Raw genomic sequence first — 18,799 nt, forward strand, 5'->3', positions numbered from 1 at the left:
AGCAGGCAGACCTATGTTACATGTATAGATACGGCCACTCTTACACCTAGTCAACAATAGCAGGCAGACCTATGTTACATGTATAGATACGGCCACTCTTACACCTAGTCAACAATAGCAGGCAGACCTATGTTACATGTATAGATACGGCCACTCTTACACCTAGTCAACAATAGCAGGCAGACCTATGTTACATGTGTAGATACGGTCCCTCTTAAGGCCTATTTACACGATGCGTCATAGACGTACGTCTAGGACGTACGTCCAAAACGCACCGTGTAGGACAATGCAAATGTATGACCCTTGCGATATCGGATGCACAGGACGGATGTTCTAATTTCTTCCGACATTGCGTTTGCATTGTTATACATGGTGTACACATGGTTATAATAGGCCTTTACACCAAGTCTCTTCAGTAGCAGACAGGCCCATGTTACATGTGTAGATACGCTCGTGTTACATCAAGTCTCAACAGTAGCAGACAGGCACATGTTACATGTGTAGATACGGCCCCGCTTACACCAAGTCTCAACAGTAGCAGACACGTACATGTTACATGTGTAGATATGCTCGTGTTACACCAATTGCTGAATTCTATATTGTTGTGAATATAAAACGTAAATTAATATGAATTCTTTTGAAGTCATTTATTGGCAGTTGCCAGTGGTTGGCAAGGGGAATGGCGGTTCGGAATGCTAGTGAAGCAAGCACTACTAATCTGAAATTGCAATCGTTAGCATACACAAGTGTTTTGTAAAAACAAACTCCCGCGCTTTTCGATATGCAAAATTGGCTAATTTGTGCATTTGCGTTTTTGTGTGGATCAGGCGATTGGTGGCGAGTCGTCTCGCTCGCTGATGGACCACATGTCCGACGTGCTCTTTGCGCTTAACAAGCACTACTACGATCACCTAGGCAACTGGATGATGGCCTTCGTTAACCAAGATGGATTTCCGTCGCCCAGGGCTCTCAAACAGCACAAGGAAAATTTCACTCGGCACATACTTAGGTGAGTGCGTCTGTTAGTGTGTTTATAAGTTTAAGATAGCTTTACTGAATCGAGCACTAGAGAGGGCCAGTCTGGTTGGCTGACGTGAACAACGGCATTAGTTAGTAAAATCATTAATGCATTGGTGCTCACAAAAGCTGCAAGATGAGCCCTATGCATATTGCCTCTGTTTCTGAGATGCTTAGTTCAGTGTCTGTCACAGAGAGAGAACGCACAAAAGGAAGCTACGGGAAGTGGTGACCGAATTCACACTACTGTGTAGAGGTCTCATCGGCACAGAGTATGCTGCTGCTACCGCCCTAAGCTGATTCGAGAGGGAGCCACCGTCTGCAGAACTGAAGGCAACAGGGTCATTCTCCAGCATTAATGCTCGAGATTATTCACTAGGAAAGCTTGAAGGTATAAACAGTTAATATCGCTGCTTTGTGCGCATGAGTGAATATATGCGAAGCTACTAATAATGGTATAATCATGATAGACTGTGATGGGAACAGGATCAACTTGTTAAGTTTCAAACACAGTTTTGAGATGTGGCAACCTACTGACTGTGATGGCAACCAAGCCCTTGCCCACTCCATAGGTAGTATCTAGTGTATCCATTTATATTCCTACAGGGAAATGAGATGCAAATAGATATTTCATGAGGAACAACAGTTCAATATCAGGAAGTGTAGACGAGTAGCTTATATTAGGCATGACACATTGCACTAGATGTTCTCCAGTTGAGCACTTAATGGGTGTGGACATATTGAAATATCACCAAGTTAACCACCAAGCATACCAATAACCAACAGATACTTCCAAATCTTTCAATCAGACCTATTTTGTACCACTGGTGTTGATCGTTTTTGAACAGATTCATCTGGCTATGAATTTATCATCAAGTGTGCAGAGGTTAGGGTTCCAAGGAATTTGTAAACCCAAATATTGTTGTACCATAATTACTCTCGTTTCTAAATGAATTATGGCAGGTACAAATTACCCTCATGGCCTTCAGTATACCGTTAAAACCAGAAGAAATTGTTTTCAGTTAATATTGTATTTATTTTCACAATTATCTCAATGTATTTATAACTGTAAAAAGTATCGATTAACAATACGTGTGTGTATATATTATATGTACAGAAGTGTAAATAAATTAAAAATAATTGAAAAATCATAGAATATAGTAATATATAATACTTTTAACATGCATTTTAACACTTCATTTAACTGATCATTTATCAACTTTTCAGTATTCATCATTCATGTTTTGGTTCATCCATCACTCACTGAAGGAGTTTATTTATTAAATTATCCACTCAATAATTGCATTAAACTATGAAATGATAATGTGTTAGGGTAGGAAGATATAATGCATGCTGATAAGAAATCAAGATAACATGCATGGAATATTTTCTTGCAGAATCTCAATGAGGTTCATAGCACCTCTCACTGTGTAGGAACTTTGATTCCAAGCTCTTGCAAACCCATTGCTTTATGACAATCTTGTACTTGCGCTGCCTAGCTCTGTTCACAGACCGTAGTTCAGAGAGACGTGACGTATCCCTGTGAAAAATGGAGAACGACATTGACACCAATTTGTCATTGATTATTTGTTTGGTAAACAATCCCAATTGAAATTCTCATCTCATGTCAGTGCACCATCGCATCAATGCACCCACCATTCTCACCTCAGTGTTGTGCTCGATGGCAAAAATATCCGCCATGAAATTTGACCTAACAATGATTATAGTCGCAGATGGTCAATTTGAATATAATAGACTTTTCTTTTTATATAATTTAATATAATATAATAATATAATATAATTTAAAGGCATAATAGGCCCATTGATTATGTAAAGTTGACGAATGCTAGAGTAACTGGCACCTTGTGTAGTTAATAAGTACATAACCTTACATCCAAACGCGTATCAGCTTGTCCAATATCACTGCTGGTTACTAAGAAATGTCTAATTGAAATCCGCGGTCAAATAAATCGGTTGTTTACAGTTTCAAACCGCAGCCACCGAAGGGGTGTGATACAGATTATAGTGCACCGGATATTTTCGCACGCATGCTCGGACGTACGCAATGCTATCATCAGTGATTTCAATCCTTGTGGTCTGAGTGCGCATTCGTTCATGCAGTATCTCTGCGCACTGGTAGATCATCTCCAGCTGTTACCGTTCAGCTGCTTGAAAGCTCAGCTGGCACGCTAGCGATAATTGTAATGAACGTGGAATCCACGTACGAAACACGGACCACCGCTGGCACCTCCATTTCATATGGCGTCCAAAACATACGGGCCGAACAAATGTTTTACGTCATCGCTCGACTCCTGGATGACATTTACGGCACATAAATGATACGTTGATAATATCAACAACCGATTTCAAGTCTTGTTTGTAATGTAACCAGCAGTGATATTGGACAAGCTAATACGCGTTTGGATGTAAGGTTATGTACTTATTAACTACACAAGGTGCCAGTTACTGTAGCATTCGTCAATATTGCATAATCAATGGACCTATTATGCCTTTAATATAATAACTTTCTTAGGGCCAACTTTTATGTACTTTCACATGTTTGGATGCCAAAGTGTAGACTTTGTGGTACATTGTAACTAACCACCGCCTTTTCAAATGTCCTATCGTAACAGTGACAATCTAGAGCTGCCTGTCAATCACGCTAGGCAGATAGGTCATTTACCTTTCACAAACGACGACGTGTGTCACTCTATCGTCTGTATAATCGGCAATTGTCGCTCCGTGAAATCTCAGCTCTAGCTCTGTCAGCTCGAGGCTAGAGTTCTTAATCACTGTGCTGCTTTCACCTATCACACGATATCGATCCACGTAGACCCTGCAAGGTAATCATTACAATAATGAACATCGCTGCGCAAAGAGTAACCTTGTAAATAAACAATCACACACTGACATTTTAAGACTGTAAAGAAAGCTGCACATCAATGCAGTTACATCTGTTTCTTTTTTTGTATAGATGCACTAATGATTTATGTAAATAATAATACATAATTCAATCCTGTGTCATATAACAATCTATTATTATACAATGCCAACAATAAATCCATTAGTCTCTGAGAAGGCCTAACTGTGCATAAGATGAGATTATAACTTAATATAATCTGATAATATGTGTTTCTTCACTATAACTGGTGGCACATACAGAAGAATACCTGCATAATCTGAACACACCCAGCAAGGGCTCGTTGGGCCAATACTCCTGTTCAAGTTCTGCGATCCTATCAGGTGTCATCGTCTCTTTTGCCTGTAAAATTCATTAATTATACTTCACACTTACCAGCGTCATTTTAATATAATTACATGTACAACGTACGTGATTTATATGAAGTATGCAATACACATGTTACTGTCTACATGTATGGCATGATCGTACAGTCTGATGTGTCGGCAGTGTGTACTGGCACCACCAGTAGTGTCACGGCTGGCTCGTAAAATAATACCTCATCCGAGACTGCCATTAATGCTGTCTTTAGCTGAGACGGTGTTGTGTCAGTCGTGTAGCTATCGCCGGAGGCGTCAAAACCATCGGCAAAATGACGAGTCGTCGCTGGTGATGCGTGCAGCATGTCGGCAGGAGACCTTGTCATCACACCGTGAACATAAACACACATTTATGGCGTTTGTTATAATTCATTATAAACGAACGTATATTAGTACGTCACGAATCGTACGTTGGGAAGACGTGAGAGTTCTGTAGGAAGGAAGCACGTGAGCGCAATTACCACTCGGTGAAGGTGTTCCGCTCCACGCAGCGAATGAGCCAGCTTGCTCTTACGACGTCGTAGTCGTCATGCTCGATCATGTTTCGAACCCGCAGGTTCACCTTGTCCGTGACGACGCACCATGTTCTCTCACCTGCGAGAGTGAAAATACTGTCATCTCAGTGTGCTGCACAGAGTCTGCTAGGAAAGAATTACGTAGTGCCACATGCCTACGAGATATTCACCAGCGCAAACACCGTTCCTATATATACACCAAATACTACTACAGGGGTAGAAATTAACTTTTGAAAAAGGGAGTCCAACGGTGACCTTACCCTCAAAAAGAGGGAGTTCGCAGTCTGAAGTTAAAAACTAAAGCATAACAACAATAGCGCATGTGCTTATTTTGAAGATTCGTGCGATGCACGTCTGCCAAATTTTCTTTGGACATTTGCTGTAAAAATACGATAATTCCGCGAGGCCGTGCTCTGGAACGAACTATAGTTAGTATATCAGAATTTTAAGGGAGTCACACGGACTCTTGCATATGTCAAATCAGGGAGTATTTGACTCCGGACTTGCATTAATTTCGCACCCTGCTACTACAGGGAGAATGTGTCAGTTAATTTGTGTGTACTATCAAATGGATACACGAGCGTCGTTAATGGAAATGCATAAAGTATCATCTATGGGCGTTCCGTTCTTTAGATGTGGTTTCACCGTATAACGTCCACTCAAGAGAAATGCCAAAGGTGCCTTTTATTACAGCCAGGTGTCCGTTTTATAGGGGTGACCCCCTAACACAGGTTTGGCTCTACATACAGCGAATATAGTGTGTGAACGAGTCATGTATTTTGAGTGTACCTGGATGTTGAACAATAGTGGCACCATGTTCAACGGCCATCTTCTCCAGCGTCTGCTTGGAATGGCTTGGCGGGCCATTGACCACACATATCTCGCGACCTTGAAGAAGTTCTGACAGCTAAGAGCAACAATGAAACAACCATCGTTTTTACACCTTAAAGACTGCAGTAACATTTGATTGATAATAAATGTAGATTACAGTGAGCTCGCAATCACTGTTACACCGCAAAGCTAAGGATGCTAATAAAGTTTTAAAAAGGAGGATAATAGATTACCTATGCACGTGACCAATGTGACACATTGGGCTATTGGATGACGACACATAGATATTTAACGAAATAGGCTACATATTGGGTGATTGAACGATCACACTCGCTATATCTTCCCTGTGAGTAAATAACCACCTTTTTTAAGCCGGTAACGTCAGCCGGTTGAAACTGCGCAGGCACGGAGATAGTTTGCTCTGCTTTGTATATGCGACGTTTCTTCACTGCTGGCATCTCCGCATCATCGTCCTCACGTAGCGCAACATGACGCGACGCCAACTTGCCCTCGGCATTCTGAACAGAACAATGGCTACATTCTCAGAGAACAGTGACATTCGCGTTGCAGCAGCCAAGTGATAAATTGCTTGGAATTCACTAACTATGGTGCAACCTGTCTATAAGGGACACTCAAGGGAAATGCCAAAAAAATGTCATTGATAGACAGGGATTCGTTCTATGGAGGTGTAATGCCACTCATAGGAAATGCGAGTGTCCTTTACAGACAGGTGTCTATTCTTGGTGATTGCTAATGCGGGTTTGAATGTATATGATCATGATTGTTAACTAACAGAGAAAGAACAAGGTTTGAAGGAATGACCAAACGTAACATAACTTTATCGAATACACAGACATTCTATTCATGATAAGACAATAACGCTGTAACTGAATGAAAGTGTCAATGACACTGTAGCTTATCACAATGAAAGTGTCAATGACACTGTCTCACCACAAAAAAGGACACAAATGAGTGAGTAAGAAGAAGTCAGTTTTAATTGAGCAACCATCGACGTACATTATAGAAACGATTGCCATCTGTATATCGCAATAATAATTTATAAACCAAAATGAATCACAATTTGTGACCGTAGATGGCGCTATACCCGCTTTGTTAGGGCGATGGGCGTTTGAAATAAATAGTTATGCTGGCCGTGTCCGACATGTTTGTAAATCTTTACTCTAATAATAGACGTTTTAATCAGCCACGGTGAGAGGAAATAACCACATTTTGGCATTAAAGATTGGTCAGTAGAAAATCTTGATAAAACCGAACCGACGAAGTTGGTGACCACCACAGACTGTTTGGTGTCTATATAATAATGCTATATATTGTGCAAACTGCTACCTAATTTGCATAACAAAATTTAAAATATTAAAACGCCCTAGCCATTATTCATGATCACATACCGAAAAATGAGCGGAATCCCGTTGAGCCCTGAACTGACTAAATGCAATTCCCATTTTTGGCAAAAAAAAAATTTGCGCGGTGGCCTCGAAAAGTACGGTCGCCTGACTAAATAGGACGTTAATATGGGAGGCATAGCCAGTAATCAACTATACCCCCAAAATTTCAAACAGCATGTGGGGACCAAACGGTTCCTGAGTTATCGTTGACCGAAGCGAAATGTTGACGGACGGACGGACGGACGGACGTACGACGGACGACGACCCATGGCAATAGCTCAGCTTGACGATGTCAAGGTGAGCTAAAAATGAACGGATTTCATTAGTTGCTCACCTTTCTGAGTTCTTCCAATTCAGTTGTTGTCATGCAGTCGTACCATGCCTTGTCGTATCGTACGTGCTCTACTCTGGGAAACCTCAGTGTGCAACCAGTACCGTACTTGTCGCTTTTCGTTATTTCAGTTGCTTTTATCTGAAAATTTCCACATTATTGCTAAGACCAGTTAGCCACAACACTTACACAAAGAGCATTGATAGAGTTATGATGTCATTAAAGCCTTGTAAATCGGTCAAAAACCGTATAAATCAGTATAGAAACAGTATAATCAGTATATAAATATGTGACCCTGGCCACTGTAGTTCTGTATTTGTTGGGTCCGTGTACTAACAAGTGAGCAGTCTGAAAGCACAAAGAACGAAGCCAAGAGAGTTGTGTACTGGAGTCGGGACTAGATGAAAAGGATGTGGAATTGATGCACATGACAGGGACGCAGCAGTTAAGTTACATGCCACAATGGACCATGTTCTGTTACGTGTTACATGCCACAGTGAACTATGAACTACGCACCATGTTAAACGCCACAGCGAACTACAAACTACGTGTTGTTATGCACTACAGCAAACTACAAACTATCGAGTTCTTATGTGTTACAGTGAACTATGAATGATGTCAGGTCATATGCTACAGCCAACTATAGCAGATGAGGTCTATGTCCCCCTGACCTCTGTTTGACCTGGCTCGTTTAACTATTTCTGACTAATATATATATATATATATATATATATATATATATAATATAATATATATATAGGGTTAGGGTTAGTCAGAAATAGCTAAACGAGCCAGGTCAAACAGAGGTCAGGGGGGCATAGACCCTACGAGCCCAACTATAACCTACAGGTTGTTACATGATACAGAAAACTACGAGTTGCTACGAGTTACACGCCACAATGAACGGACTTGGCGCAGTGTAACATTCGTGAAAAGTGTGCTACAGTGTACAAGGATTTGCTACTATGAGAAAGTAAAACACCTCCCGACCACCGTAAGCTGCCCTAAACGTTGAGCAGTCGGATAATGGCCTTGGAAACATGCAACTAGGCTGAAGTTTCTCTGGTGAGAAACCTGATAAACCTCCTATTTATCTATTACATAAGTCACCGTTTACCTGTACAATGTATCCCTGTGATGGCTCCAGCCAAAGGTCTGGCTTCTCCAGTCCCAGTATGATACAGGTTGGCGGTGACTTCTTCTTAAATACCTACAGTGTGACACACAGTGCTCAATAGAACGATCACAAGGCAGGCAATAAATTAGTACTTTTAGGGCAAGGCATGTGCTGCCTTAAGCTTAATTCAAAATTTTCATGGAGCACAGCAAGTTGGAGCAGCGCCGATGCAAACGATTCCATTAAGAACCTTATCAAAACCTATTTATCTTTAATAACTTTAATGTGTATCAAAATAAAACACATGCTACTCAGTATTAGTTGGACGTGCCGTAATACAGGCCATAATAAGGTAGGGCGTACTGAGGGGCGCAGGTAAGGCAGCCACGACAGTTTATTGGCGTGGATATCAGTGAGGCTTTCAAGGGCACCACTGCAACTAAGGCTGGCAGCTATGGCACTTAACGTCTGCGCCGACGCTCAATTATATCCCTATGTCCGATTGTGCCGGCCCGTGTTTGGTTGTGCAGCTGGTGTGTACCATAGGCTGTGATTGTGCGCACTCGTGCATGCATGTTTGAGTAGCTGGACGTTGGTGTGTGCGTGGCCGTATGTATCGGTCAGTATTATGTGATCGTGCTTATGTGTACTGTAATATTGATATACGTGCTTTACGCCGGCGCCGGCGCTCAATTCTAGCACTGGCGACGATCAGACTAAGCTATCCACACTTCATGCCGAGATTGAATGACCAACATATCGAGTGCACTTCATACCTGCCATTTGTCCTTTAGCTTCACACAGAGGTCGTGAAGTTCGGTCATTGAGTAACCTGAGCCCACTCTTCCGAGAGAACGAAAAACTGTAGGGTTGTCGCCGAGTTGTTTCGCTGGTACAGCGACAGCAACCATAAAGTGGGACACCAGACCACTTCTCTTGCCAACTCCGAAATAACCACCAACGATGAGCTGAAGTAGTGAACGTCCTATTAGTTGAGGTATGCAATGCTAAAATGCCATCAACGTCTTTTACCACCACTGTCACCACAACCAGAACTATACACCACCACTGCCACAATCATCGCTGCTGCAGCGTACACCATCGCCGCCGCCACCGCCTACATGCAGTCATGATAACATAAACACATGTGTTTACAGTCTGCAGTCTATGCAGCTCACTATCACAGCTTGATTCAGAAAGATCTATGAGCAAAGCAGTCAAGAAATATCGTAACAAGGGCTAGTTAAGTCTTGCAGGTTCACATGGAAACAGAAAAGTAGAAAGCAAGGAAAAGGTCTCTGGTGGGGAAGACCGAGAAGAAACGAAAACCAACGTAAATTTTACTGATTCCGTGTGTGTAATGTACACATGTAAATAGTGCCAGGGGCTTCCAAAGCAGACTTTGTGTTGTTTGTTGTCTACTGTTTTTGTGTGTGTGAGCAAGCTGGGAAAATGGTTGTTTTTTTACCAAGTGCAATTCCAAATGCTTTCGTTTTGAAGAACCAATAACATGCCAGAACTTTCCAGATAGGAAAAACTATTCTCACCACGTCTACTTCATCCATGAGACTACCAACATATTCAGGTTTTACTTTCAGCCACCCTCCCTTGTTCCTAACATTTGGTTTGTAGATGGACGAAGGCAACTTGACTACAATTCCCTCACTCCGTTCATCGATGGCATTGTTTAATGCTTCCACAGCTTCACCTCTGCAATAATAAATGATAATGCATTAGAATTTAATATAAAATTCGTAGAAGACTATACGTCTGTCATAACATTTACTGTGAAGCAGTCATTTGTACATATGTGCATCCCGATGATAATGATATAAAAAGAGAGATTATTAAATAAAAAAATGAAAATATTAAAAAGACAAAATCATTCAAAGAGACCACTTTCCACCCTGCTTAGCATTCACGTGTACGTACGCAGTACTGGCCTCTTTTCTGTCAGTGAAGATTATTCTTCCTGTGCGTGGAGTCAGCAACTTGGACTCGTGCATGTAGCCCATGCGTTCAGTCAGTGGTTTGTTTGTGAGAACAGTGTCATTGTATAGCACAATGTCGAAGACGCAGAAAATCGGCTGAACATCCCTCCTGTCAGGCATCGTTGACTTGATGTCAATATTTTCTGCCTTTGATCCTGCAGCATGAAATAGGCAAGCCAAGTCATAATTCATGGCAAACTCATCGTTTCAAGAAATTTATTGCAGCATGACATCGCTGTCAATAACAATAAAACTGTAATCCTTCTCATAGCAAAATTTATGACAAATTTACACGCACGTAATATATGACATCGTCGGTCAAGTTTCACAGGCTTTGTGTCACGTCACTTCATAGCTCATAGAATTAAATAATCATAATTGATATTTTTGCATTTAGATTTCTTTTTCAGGACTCTAAATAACTGCCATGAAATCACTAGATTTGAAGAACTAATAAGAAATTTTTTGATCAGAAAAAACCCAGAAATAACCTTAATGTAAACCATAAATGTGTGGCAGTAAGAGTGCATTAGCAATTAGGTATGTTCTCATGTCTACCTATGAAATCCTCTTCAATGTGGTACACAAGCATTTCCCCATCAAGAATACATGTGTGAATGTCCTTGAGAAAACAGTCGGCTATGTAAGGTGTCAGAGTGCCTTCCAACGAGCTGCTTCCAAATGTCTTTGTGTACTCGTATCCCCTGTAACATTGTGTCCAATGTACGATCACAAGACTGGCATAATAAAACTTGGGACATATTCTTAAGAATAGTGTGGTGTCCTATACTTTAAATTTTAATCACATAATAAAACAGTTATGATTTTCATAAGAAGAATTAACACTGTGAATAGTATTACTAACTGACCCTCGAGAAAAGTACTTGTATTCATTTCCTTTCTTGTGAAGTTGCATTCTTTCACCGTCCCACTTTGTCTCAATGAAGAACTTACCATGACCCATCAGTTTCTCAACCTATATGAAATCATTCACACATGTGTATTAATTTGTCGAATAGTTTTCAAGATAACACTAATGCTACATAAGCAATTTTATCAAATTACTGTCAGTAATTTGTCAAAGAAACATAACGATATTCGTTTACATAGAAATTTAAGAAATGGACATATAATGTGCCATCCACTGTCTATATAGATTTATCCATGGTGACATACAACAGCAACTAATTGTAATACACAGAGTAATTTTATAATGCAGACCTTTTCCGGTGAAGCTTGTTCTGCAAGCATTGGCCTAAAACACGAGAACACAGAGATTTCCACTTCGTGTGACCTTTTGCTGCGGTCATGCAACTGCAGGCAAACCTATAAATTGAAGATAAATGATGAATAGATTTTGCCGGGATATAAAGGAAAAAATATCAAGGAAACACTGTCATGTTTTTATCGCAAGGAATTTAAAATCCTGGCAATCGTGTAGTTGTATTACTAATAGTAACGATACGTTCTATACGTTTTGACATTCTGCACACCTTTTCTAGGTTGTTTGTGACATTGTACATGTCCTCAGCATCTGGATGGAATACTTTAAATACCGATGACTGGCTAATGCCAATTTTCATATCCTTGAGGATCATTCTTATCAGCCATTTCTGCTCCAGTGCTGTGCATTCTCTAATCAGTTTCTGTAGATTCCTTGTAGCTAACACTATAAGACAAAGATGAGGTTAAAATGGTTCATATACCTTCATCCCTGAGAATAAAGATAGCATGTAACACTGTCAACACATTATGTTAGAATACCTACATACTACATGTATAGTTTTAGATGCTGAACTACAAATCGGTTATTTTATTATAAGTAAAATACTCGATAATTTGATTGAATAACTAATACAATAATGAAGAACCAAGAGAAATGCAAAACATGCGCTCGTGTCGACACACGCACATACACATAAACACGCTAAAACCCAGATTCACCCTAATGACATTGCTTTGTTCATTGGCTTTATCCAATGTACTTATCTTTCTCACTTGCCCTTTTTTGCCTGCACCTTTGTTGCTTACTAATGTTTTTAACAGGACTTTATGTCATTTATCGTTGCTTATACCAGCACCCTTGTTGGTTACATCTGTTTTTGTCAGTATCTTTGTTGCTTAAATTTGTTTTTACCAGAATCTTGTTGCTTACCTCGGTTTTTACTGACATTTCCCTCAGCAATTCCATCCAGGCAGTCATTCACATCTTTTATAGTTAATGTCCCCTTCGCAACACACCGATTCTTTAGTACGAAATATGCAACTGCTGCAAAATCTGTCCCCTGTGATATTATAAACAAGATGGCAACCATGGAAGGTATTCTAACTTATGTGGTATAGATCAGTACCAGTGGTGCAAACAAATTTATATTTACAGTGCGTTTGTCATATGTATTTACATTATCAACATTTCTATTATATGGTGGTCTCTCAGCAAGTATGTCATACTGTATATTAACAGGGCTCGAAATTCAGAGGTAATCCGCTAATCCGTAGGGTAAATTACCCTACGGATTACATGAGGAACCCTGAAGGAAATCCGTACGGATTACTTAAAAATAACTTGCCGTTACAGTGCTCCTTCCGCCTCTGCAATTATCTTTGTCTTAAAATCATTAAATGTACACAGAGCAGACACAGAGTCTGTGGTGGCAGAGCCATTATACAGCATTTCAATCAACTATCTGACAAATAGTAATGTTTAACTTTATAGGTATTATTAGCTTTATAAGGTATTTTATTCAGGACAGTTTGTCCTGCATGCAATTTTTTCTTTCATAGTAAAATTTAGCCTACCCTGTACGGATTACTTAGATTTTGAGCGGATTTGCTCATTTGTGAAGGAACAAATCCGTACGGATTAGTCCTCAAACTGGGGAAATTCGAGCCCTGTATTAACATTGTTATTTATCAATTGAGCCGTGATGTTTTGATTACTGACCTCCATTAGTAAACGAGGGATGTTTTTTTATTACTAAACTGTACATACGTAATGGTATGTATATTTTCTGTACTGAAAACGTTGCATGTGTCACGGATCTTTATAGATCAAAAAGTTCCGATGAAATGTACAGCATAGTAGAAGCACATAATACTAAATATAAGAAGTGATTCTCCACTGTTTCTGCACACATGTTGCAACTTACATCTTTTGCTTGTTTTGGAGATCTGAAATTTATTAACTTCAGAGCATCCGGACTGTCCTTAGCAATGCACAGGATCTTTATATATTCTTTAGCCAATGTAGTCTGAATTTCAAAAAAAAAAACAATATGAAAAAAGGCTAATAGCAATTAGATTATTCGAGACAAAAAAAATATAGTGGAAGTTCGCTAAACTACAGAGTACTTTAAATGTAACATGATACATGCTTAACCTAGGAATCCTCCCCTTACACTCATCAGCATACTTCTGAAAAAGTTCTGCTTTTGGCATATTACGTTGATTAGAATACTAGGGCTCCTTTAATCACGCTATCTACACATTCTATTCCCTAGAAATTTTGTATCAATAGGTAGGGGTGTAACGATATACCGGTATATCGGTATATTGCAATATATTTTGAAAACTCGATATATCGCGATACAACTTCCGGATATCGATATTTTACGATACGGTGGTATAACAAGAAATAAATTACTTGACACTTGCCTTCATGTCTATATTGTTAATGGGCTCGAAAATTATGCACTGGCGGTGTATATATTACGAAAGCACAATGCCTGCACGACGCATACAGTATTACTGGTAAGCAACCACTGCATGGAGCACTGCGCGGTACTACTGCGCGGGCAGAGTGGGGCAGCCGTGTGCGCAAGGCAGAGAGCACGGCAACTAGGGAGTCTATATATAGCCTATATGCTCACCTGAGTGCCCGCGCGCGCGCGATACAAGCTGAAGCGAGCACCCACTGTTTCAGTTTCAGTTTTAGTTTCAGTATCCAGTATTAGCCAATTATGCAGCAGGGGTATTGTGTATTCCAGCTACGTCAGTGCCTTCCGAGAGGGTATTCGGGTTTGTCTATATTCAGGCCGGTACAGGAGATAATTTGCATATTTTATCACGTGGTTTGTGTTATAACCAATCAGATGTAATCGCGTGTTCGGACGTCAATTCCAGCTGTGAAGAAGATGGTGAAGGAGGAGGAAGGGGAGAAGGGAGAAGGTGGTGGAGAAGGAGGAGGGGAGAAGCTGGTGGAGAAGGAGGAAGGGGAGAAGGGAGAAGGTGGTGGAGAAAGAGGAGGGGAGAAGCTGGTGGAGAAGGAAGGGGAGAAGGGAGAAGGTGGTGGAGGAGGGGGAGAAGCTAGTGGAGGAGGGGAGAAGCTGGTGGAGAAGGAGGAAGGGGAGAAGGGAAAAGGTGGTGGAGAAGGAGGAGGGGAGAAGCTGGTGGAGAATGAAGAAGGGAAGAAGGGAGAAGCTGGTGGAGAAGGAGGAGGTGGTGGAGAAGGTGGTGGTGAAGGTGGTGGAGAAGGGAGAAGGTGGTGCCAGGGAGAAGGGCACCTCCCTGCCACCTTCTCCACCACCTCCTCCTCCTCCACCAGCTTCTCCCCTCCTCCTCCACCAGCTTCTCCCCCTCCTCCACCACCTTCTCCCTTCTCCCCCTCCTCCTTCTCCATCAGCTTCTCCCCTCCTTCTCCACCGCGATTACATCTGATTGGTTATAACACAAACCACGTGACAAAATATGCAAATTATCTCCTGTACCGGCCTGAATATAGACAAACCCAGGGTATTCAGTACAGCGGGTGACATTGTTACGGCACAGAGGGTTGCACTGTCAGCGGAAAACATTGCCGTGCTTCTGTTTCTCAAGAAAAACATGAGAAATTAAATCATGTCATATAATACAATATATGATGATATTAAAACCATCAAATTGTTACTATATCATGCATGGTATACACTTCCCAATACGTATTGGAAAATATTGCAATACGGTTTTGTCGTATTGCAATATATTGCAATACGGTTTTTGGTCGCAATACTCACCCCTATCAATAGGCTATGCAGATTTTGTTTAATTTTCAATTTTTTTTGTTAGTCTGAGACTAAACTTCACAGCATAACTTTAATGAAATTAGACACTCGCCTCTTTTATTCCATATGCAGCCCGTTCTTTCTCTAACTGAGGCAGGAAAAGTCGTATAGCAGGGTAGAATGAATCTTTCTGAAATCATAGAAAACCAAATCATGTTACCATTATTAGCCAGATAAAAATCGGCTTTGAAATGGAATGAACACACCACACAGAAGATAACGATTCTTTTCTGGAATGCACTGTTTCTGATATTTGGCCTACATTATATCAGGAGTCTATCAATAGTCTATTGATAGACTCCTGATTATATCTACAGTAATCCCCGGCTTATGGAAATGATGTATCCAGGAGGATAAATTCAGAACAGTATAAACTCTAAAGGGATGTGCATTTACCATAATGCAGAATTCCACAACATGACTTCCATTATATAACCGGTGATTATTTTATTTTCGTGATAACAAATACCCAATAGACTCGAATCTAACTCACCAGAAACAACGCCGAGTGTCGTATGAGAGCGAAGGGGAAGAATGGGAGTTACAGCTAGGTAGTGGGGAATGCGCAGCTATAAGCTGCCTTCCCCTGAAATTCTTCGTCGTCATCGTCTGCTTCAGGTGCTTTAGGCTCGGCACTGGTGGTCAAAAACGTGTCCAGAGGCGTTTGACGTTTTCGGCGCATCTTCTCATGATACAGCTTCCGGTAGCAGCCGATGTCCCGGTGAATGGCTCTAGAAACTTCGAGGTTGCGCTCACGATTCGGATCACTCGCAGCAAAGATCTGCAAAGCTTCTTCGATGAGGGCAAACCCTTTCGCCATCCGCTTTGTCGTCAACTGACGTGGAGTCGACGGAGCTTCTATATCGGTGGCTTCCTGTGCGACACGTGACTGTTCCAACAGTAGCAGATCCTCATTAGACAGCCCTTGACTGAGGGACTGTAGCAGCTCGACTACGTCATTTTCGTCAACGTCTGAAAAGCCGACATCGTGTGCAAGTGCCATGATGTCTTGATGAACGTGACGTATATTCTCCACTTGTAGAGAACCCGGAGTGTGATGGATGCACTCCGGCCATATTTTCTCCAAAACACCACTCATAGCTGATGAGGTCACTTCGTCCCACGACTCGGTGATGACCTCTACCGCATCCATGATGTTGAACTTTTTCCAGAAGTCCCTGACTGCAGGCTCACTCTTACCGTCGATTGCGTTTAGAAGTTGCTTAAAGATTCGCCGCAGATAATACGCCTTGAAGTATGCGATTGCACCTTGATGCATCGGCTGAAGCAACTGCTTGGAGATATACACCACTCTCACGTTATCGGAAAGATCGTTCAAGTTCACTGGGTGGCTTGGTGCATTGTCTAAAAGGAGCAATGCTTTGTTAGCGATATTATTCTTTTCGCTGTACATTTCAACAGCAGGGCTAAAGTAGTTAATGAACCAGTCTTGAAAAAGGTTCATAGTCATTCGAGCTTTCTTATTTGAGCGCCATATCACCGGTAAGTTAGGCTTAGCATAGCCTCTAAGAGCCCTTGGATCTTCAGTATGGTACACCATTAGAGGCTTCAATTTCACATCGCCAGTAGCATTTCCTCCTATAAGAAGTGTTAGGCAATCTTTGGAAGCTACAAAACCTGACGTCAAAGTTTCTTCTTCTGCAATAAATGTCCTAGCAGGCATGCGCTTCCAATAGAGTCCAGTTTCATCCACGATGTACACTTGCTCTGGTGTGTAGCAACCTTCGTCAATAATTTTCCTCAGCTCGTCGAGATATTTAAACGCAGCTTCTGAATTCGCACTGGCAGCATCACTGGTTATCGTAATGTTGTGCATATTAAATCGTTTCTTAAACCTTTCAAACCAGCCTTTACTAGCTAGAAATGGCTTCGCTTTGGAAGTTGCGCCTTTCTCTTCCTGCAGATCATAATATAAACTTTTTGCCTTTTCCTGAATGACCGTTGTGTTTATCGGCTCCTTACTCTGGGCCTGGTCCTCAATCCACACACTAAGCAGTCGTTCCATATTAAGCATCACATCGCTTCTATGAAAGTACAACGTACGAGCCGTTAAAGGCGTGGCCGCTTGTGCGCTTGACCTAATCTTGTCTTTGTTGTCCCGTATCGTACTGATAGTTGACGTAGCAAGACCCATCGCCTTTGCGATGTGACTAAGCTTTTCACCATTGTCAAACCTCCGTAAAACGTCAAGTTTTACATCCAGGGTGATTCCTTTGCGGGCCCTCTTAGCTCCACTGCTTGCACTTCTGCTGGATGGTCTCTTTCTTCTCATCTTCAACAATGATAATACAGTCGACAATCTTCACTAAACTAAGTATGAAAGCCAAGAGGGAAGATGCAGGGAACACCAGGTAAAGGAAAAAAAGGAAAAAGTCTGCCCCATACACACATTGTCTTCACCATAGTCATCGAAGCTAAATTTGACCGACTGCGACCGATGACCGATTTACTGACAGGGCTCGAATTTGTCACTTTAGACACGCATGATCATTTTGAAATAAAATGCCTGTAAAGGCATATTCACAGGCTGAAATGTATTTGTCATAATTTAAAAATTCCGTATGGGTGAATTTTCAGTTTCCATAGCTCAGGGGATTACTATCCATAAGGACTACAAAGTATGAAATTCAAAAATCCTAATAAAGTTTATGGAAGCATAATTTTGTGACAGGTAGTAACTAGTACTAGACACAAATATACATACGGTTTTCTGATTATCCTTGTGAATTTTGTCATGAAATGATCTCCATTTTTCAACAAACTCCTCTAGCCTCTTTTTCTTCTTGTCAAGTCCACATCTTTGGCTAATTTTTTCAAGCTGATTGCATACCTCCAGAAAAGGAACCTTGGAAGCAACAGACGTTGGGACAGCCTCCTCCATGTTTTTAAACCGCCATCGTCTCCTACTGCAAAAACAGTGGTCAACAGATAATAATTTAAAGTTGTGTTTAGTTTATTTCTTTAAAATTTTATTAATTTAAATAGGTTTCTAAGGCCACCTTGATTAACCTTTACGAATACTAGTACCAGAGGCGTGTTCAGGAGACCGAACGCTCGCGAGCGCTCGCGAGCGCTCGCCTTCTGAACGACACTGCGCGAGCAAGCGCTCGCGAGCGCTTGCGCGCAAGTTTGAAAAGCTGTTCGCTCAGTGCGCGAGTTGTTTACAAGATGGCGACGAAAAATCTGGCGAATGCGAATCTAACATTTCTGACGTCAATTTGCAATCTATTTCAACTTTATTTCACTTTTCAT

General features: G+C 41.2%; 2 protein-coding genes across 3 annotated transcripts in view; one reads left to right on the plus strand and one right to left on the minus strand.

Moving 5' to 3' along the window:
• The window catches only part of LOC106820855 (importin-13-like), a 30,199-nt gene extending 28,034 nt beyond the window's left edge, over positions 1 to 2,165 (plus strand). The window contains exons 19-20 of the mRNA XM_014825448.1: positions 828 to 1,009; positions 1,200 to 2,165. Coding sequence (XP_014680934.1) covers positions 828 to 1,009; positions 1,200 to 1,317 — 300 coding nt within the window. The 3' untranslated portion in view covers positions 1,318 to 2,165. The remainder of the gene's footprint in view (positions 1 to 827; positions 1,010 to 1,199) is intronic.
• LOC106820865 (DNA ligase 4-like) overlaps positions 1,342 to 18,799 on the minus strand; it is a 26,337-nt gene continuing 8,879 nt past the window's right edge. For both annotated transcript variants that reach the window (XM_014825458.1, XM_014825459.1), the window contains exons 2-21: positions 18,252 to 18,453; positions 15,579 to 15,656; positions 13,637 to 13,738; positions 12,643 to 12,772; positions 11,981 to 12,156; positions 11,709 to 11,813; positions 11,357 to 11,463; positions 11,046 to 11,191; positions 10,429 to 10,642; positions 10,044 to 10,206; positions 9,273 to 9,464; positions 8,497 to 8,589; positions 7,383 to 7,520; positions 6,005 to 6,160; positions 5,601 to 5,718; positions 4,758 to 4,890; positions 4,476 to 4,614; positions 4,188 to 4,279; positions 3,701 to 3,853; positions 1,342 to 2,557 (exon numbers count right to left, since the gene is read on the minus strand). In XM_014825458.1, coding sequence (XP_014680944.1) covers positions 2,419 to 2,557; positions 3,701 to 3,853; positions 4,188 to 4,279; positions 4,476 to 4,614; positions 4,758 to 4,890; positions 5,601 to 5,718; positions 6,005 to 6,160; positions 7,383 to 7,520; positions 8,497 to 8,589; positions 9,273 to 9,464; positions 10,044 to 10,206; positions 10,429 to 10,642; positions 11,046 to 11,191; positions 11,357 to 11,463; positions 11,709 to 11,813; positions 11,981 to 12,156; positions 12,643 to 12,772; positions 13,637 to 13,738; positions 15,579 to 15,656; positions 18,252 to 18,428 — 2,751 coding nt within the window. In that variant the 5' untranslated portion in view covers positions 18,429 to 18,453 and the 3' untranslated portion in view covers positions 1,342 to 2,418. The remainder of the gene's footprint in view (positions 2,558 to 3,700; positions 3,854 to 4,187; positions 4,280 to 4,475; positions 4,615 to 4,757; positions 4,891 to 5,600; positions 5,719 to 6,004; positions 6,161 to 7,382; positions 7,521 to 8,496; positions 8,590 to 9,272; positions 9,465 to 10,043; positions 10,207 to 10,428; positions 10,643 to 11,045; positions 11,192 to 11,356; positions 11,464 to 11,708; positions 11,814 to 11,980; positions 12,157 to 12,642; positions 12,773 to 13,636; positions 13,739 to 15,578; positions 15,657 to 18,251; positions 18,454 to 18,799) is intronic.

This window comes from Priapulus caudatus, unplaced genomic scaffold (genome assembly GCF_000485595.1).
Source record: "Priapulus caudatus unplaced genomic scaffold, Priapulus_caudatus-5.0.1 Scaffold50, whole genome shotgun sequence".
Taxonomy (NCBI): Eukaryota; Metazoa; Priapulida; class Priapulimorpha; order Priapulimorphida; family Priapulidae; genus Priapulus; species Priapulus caudatus.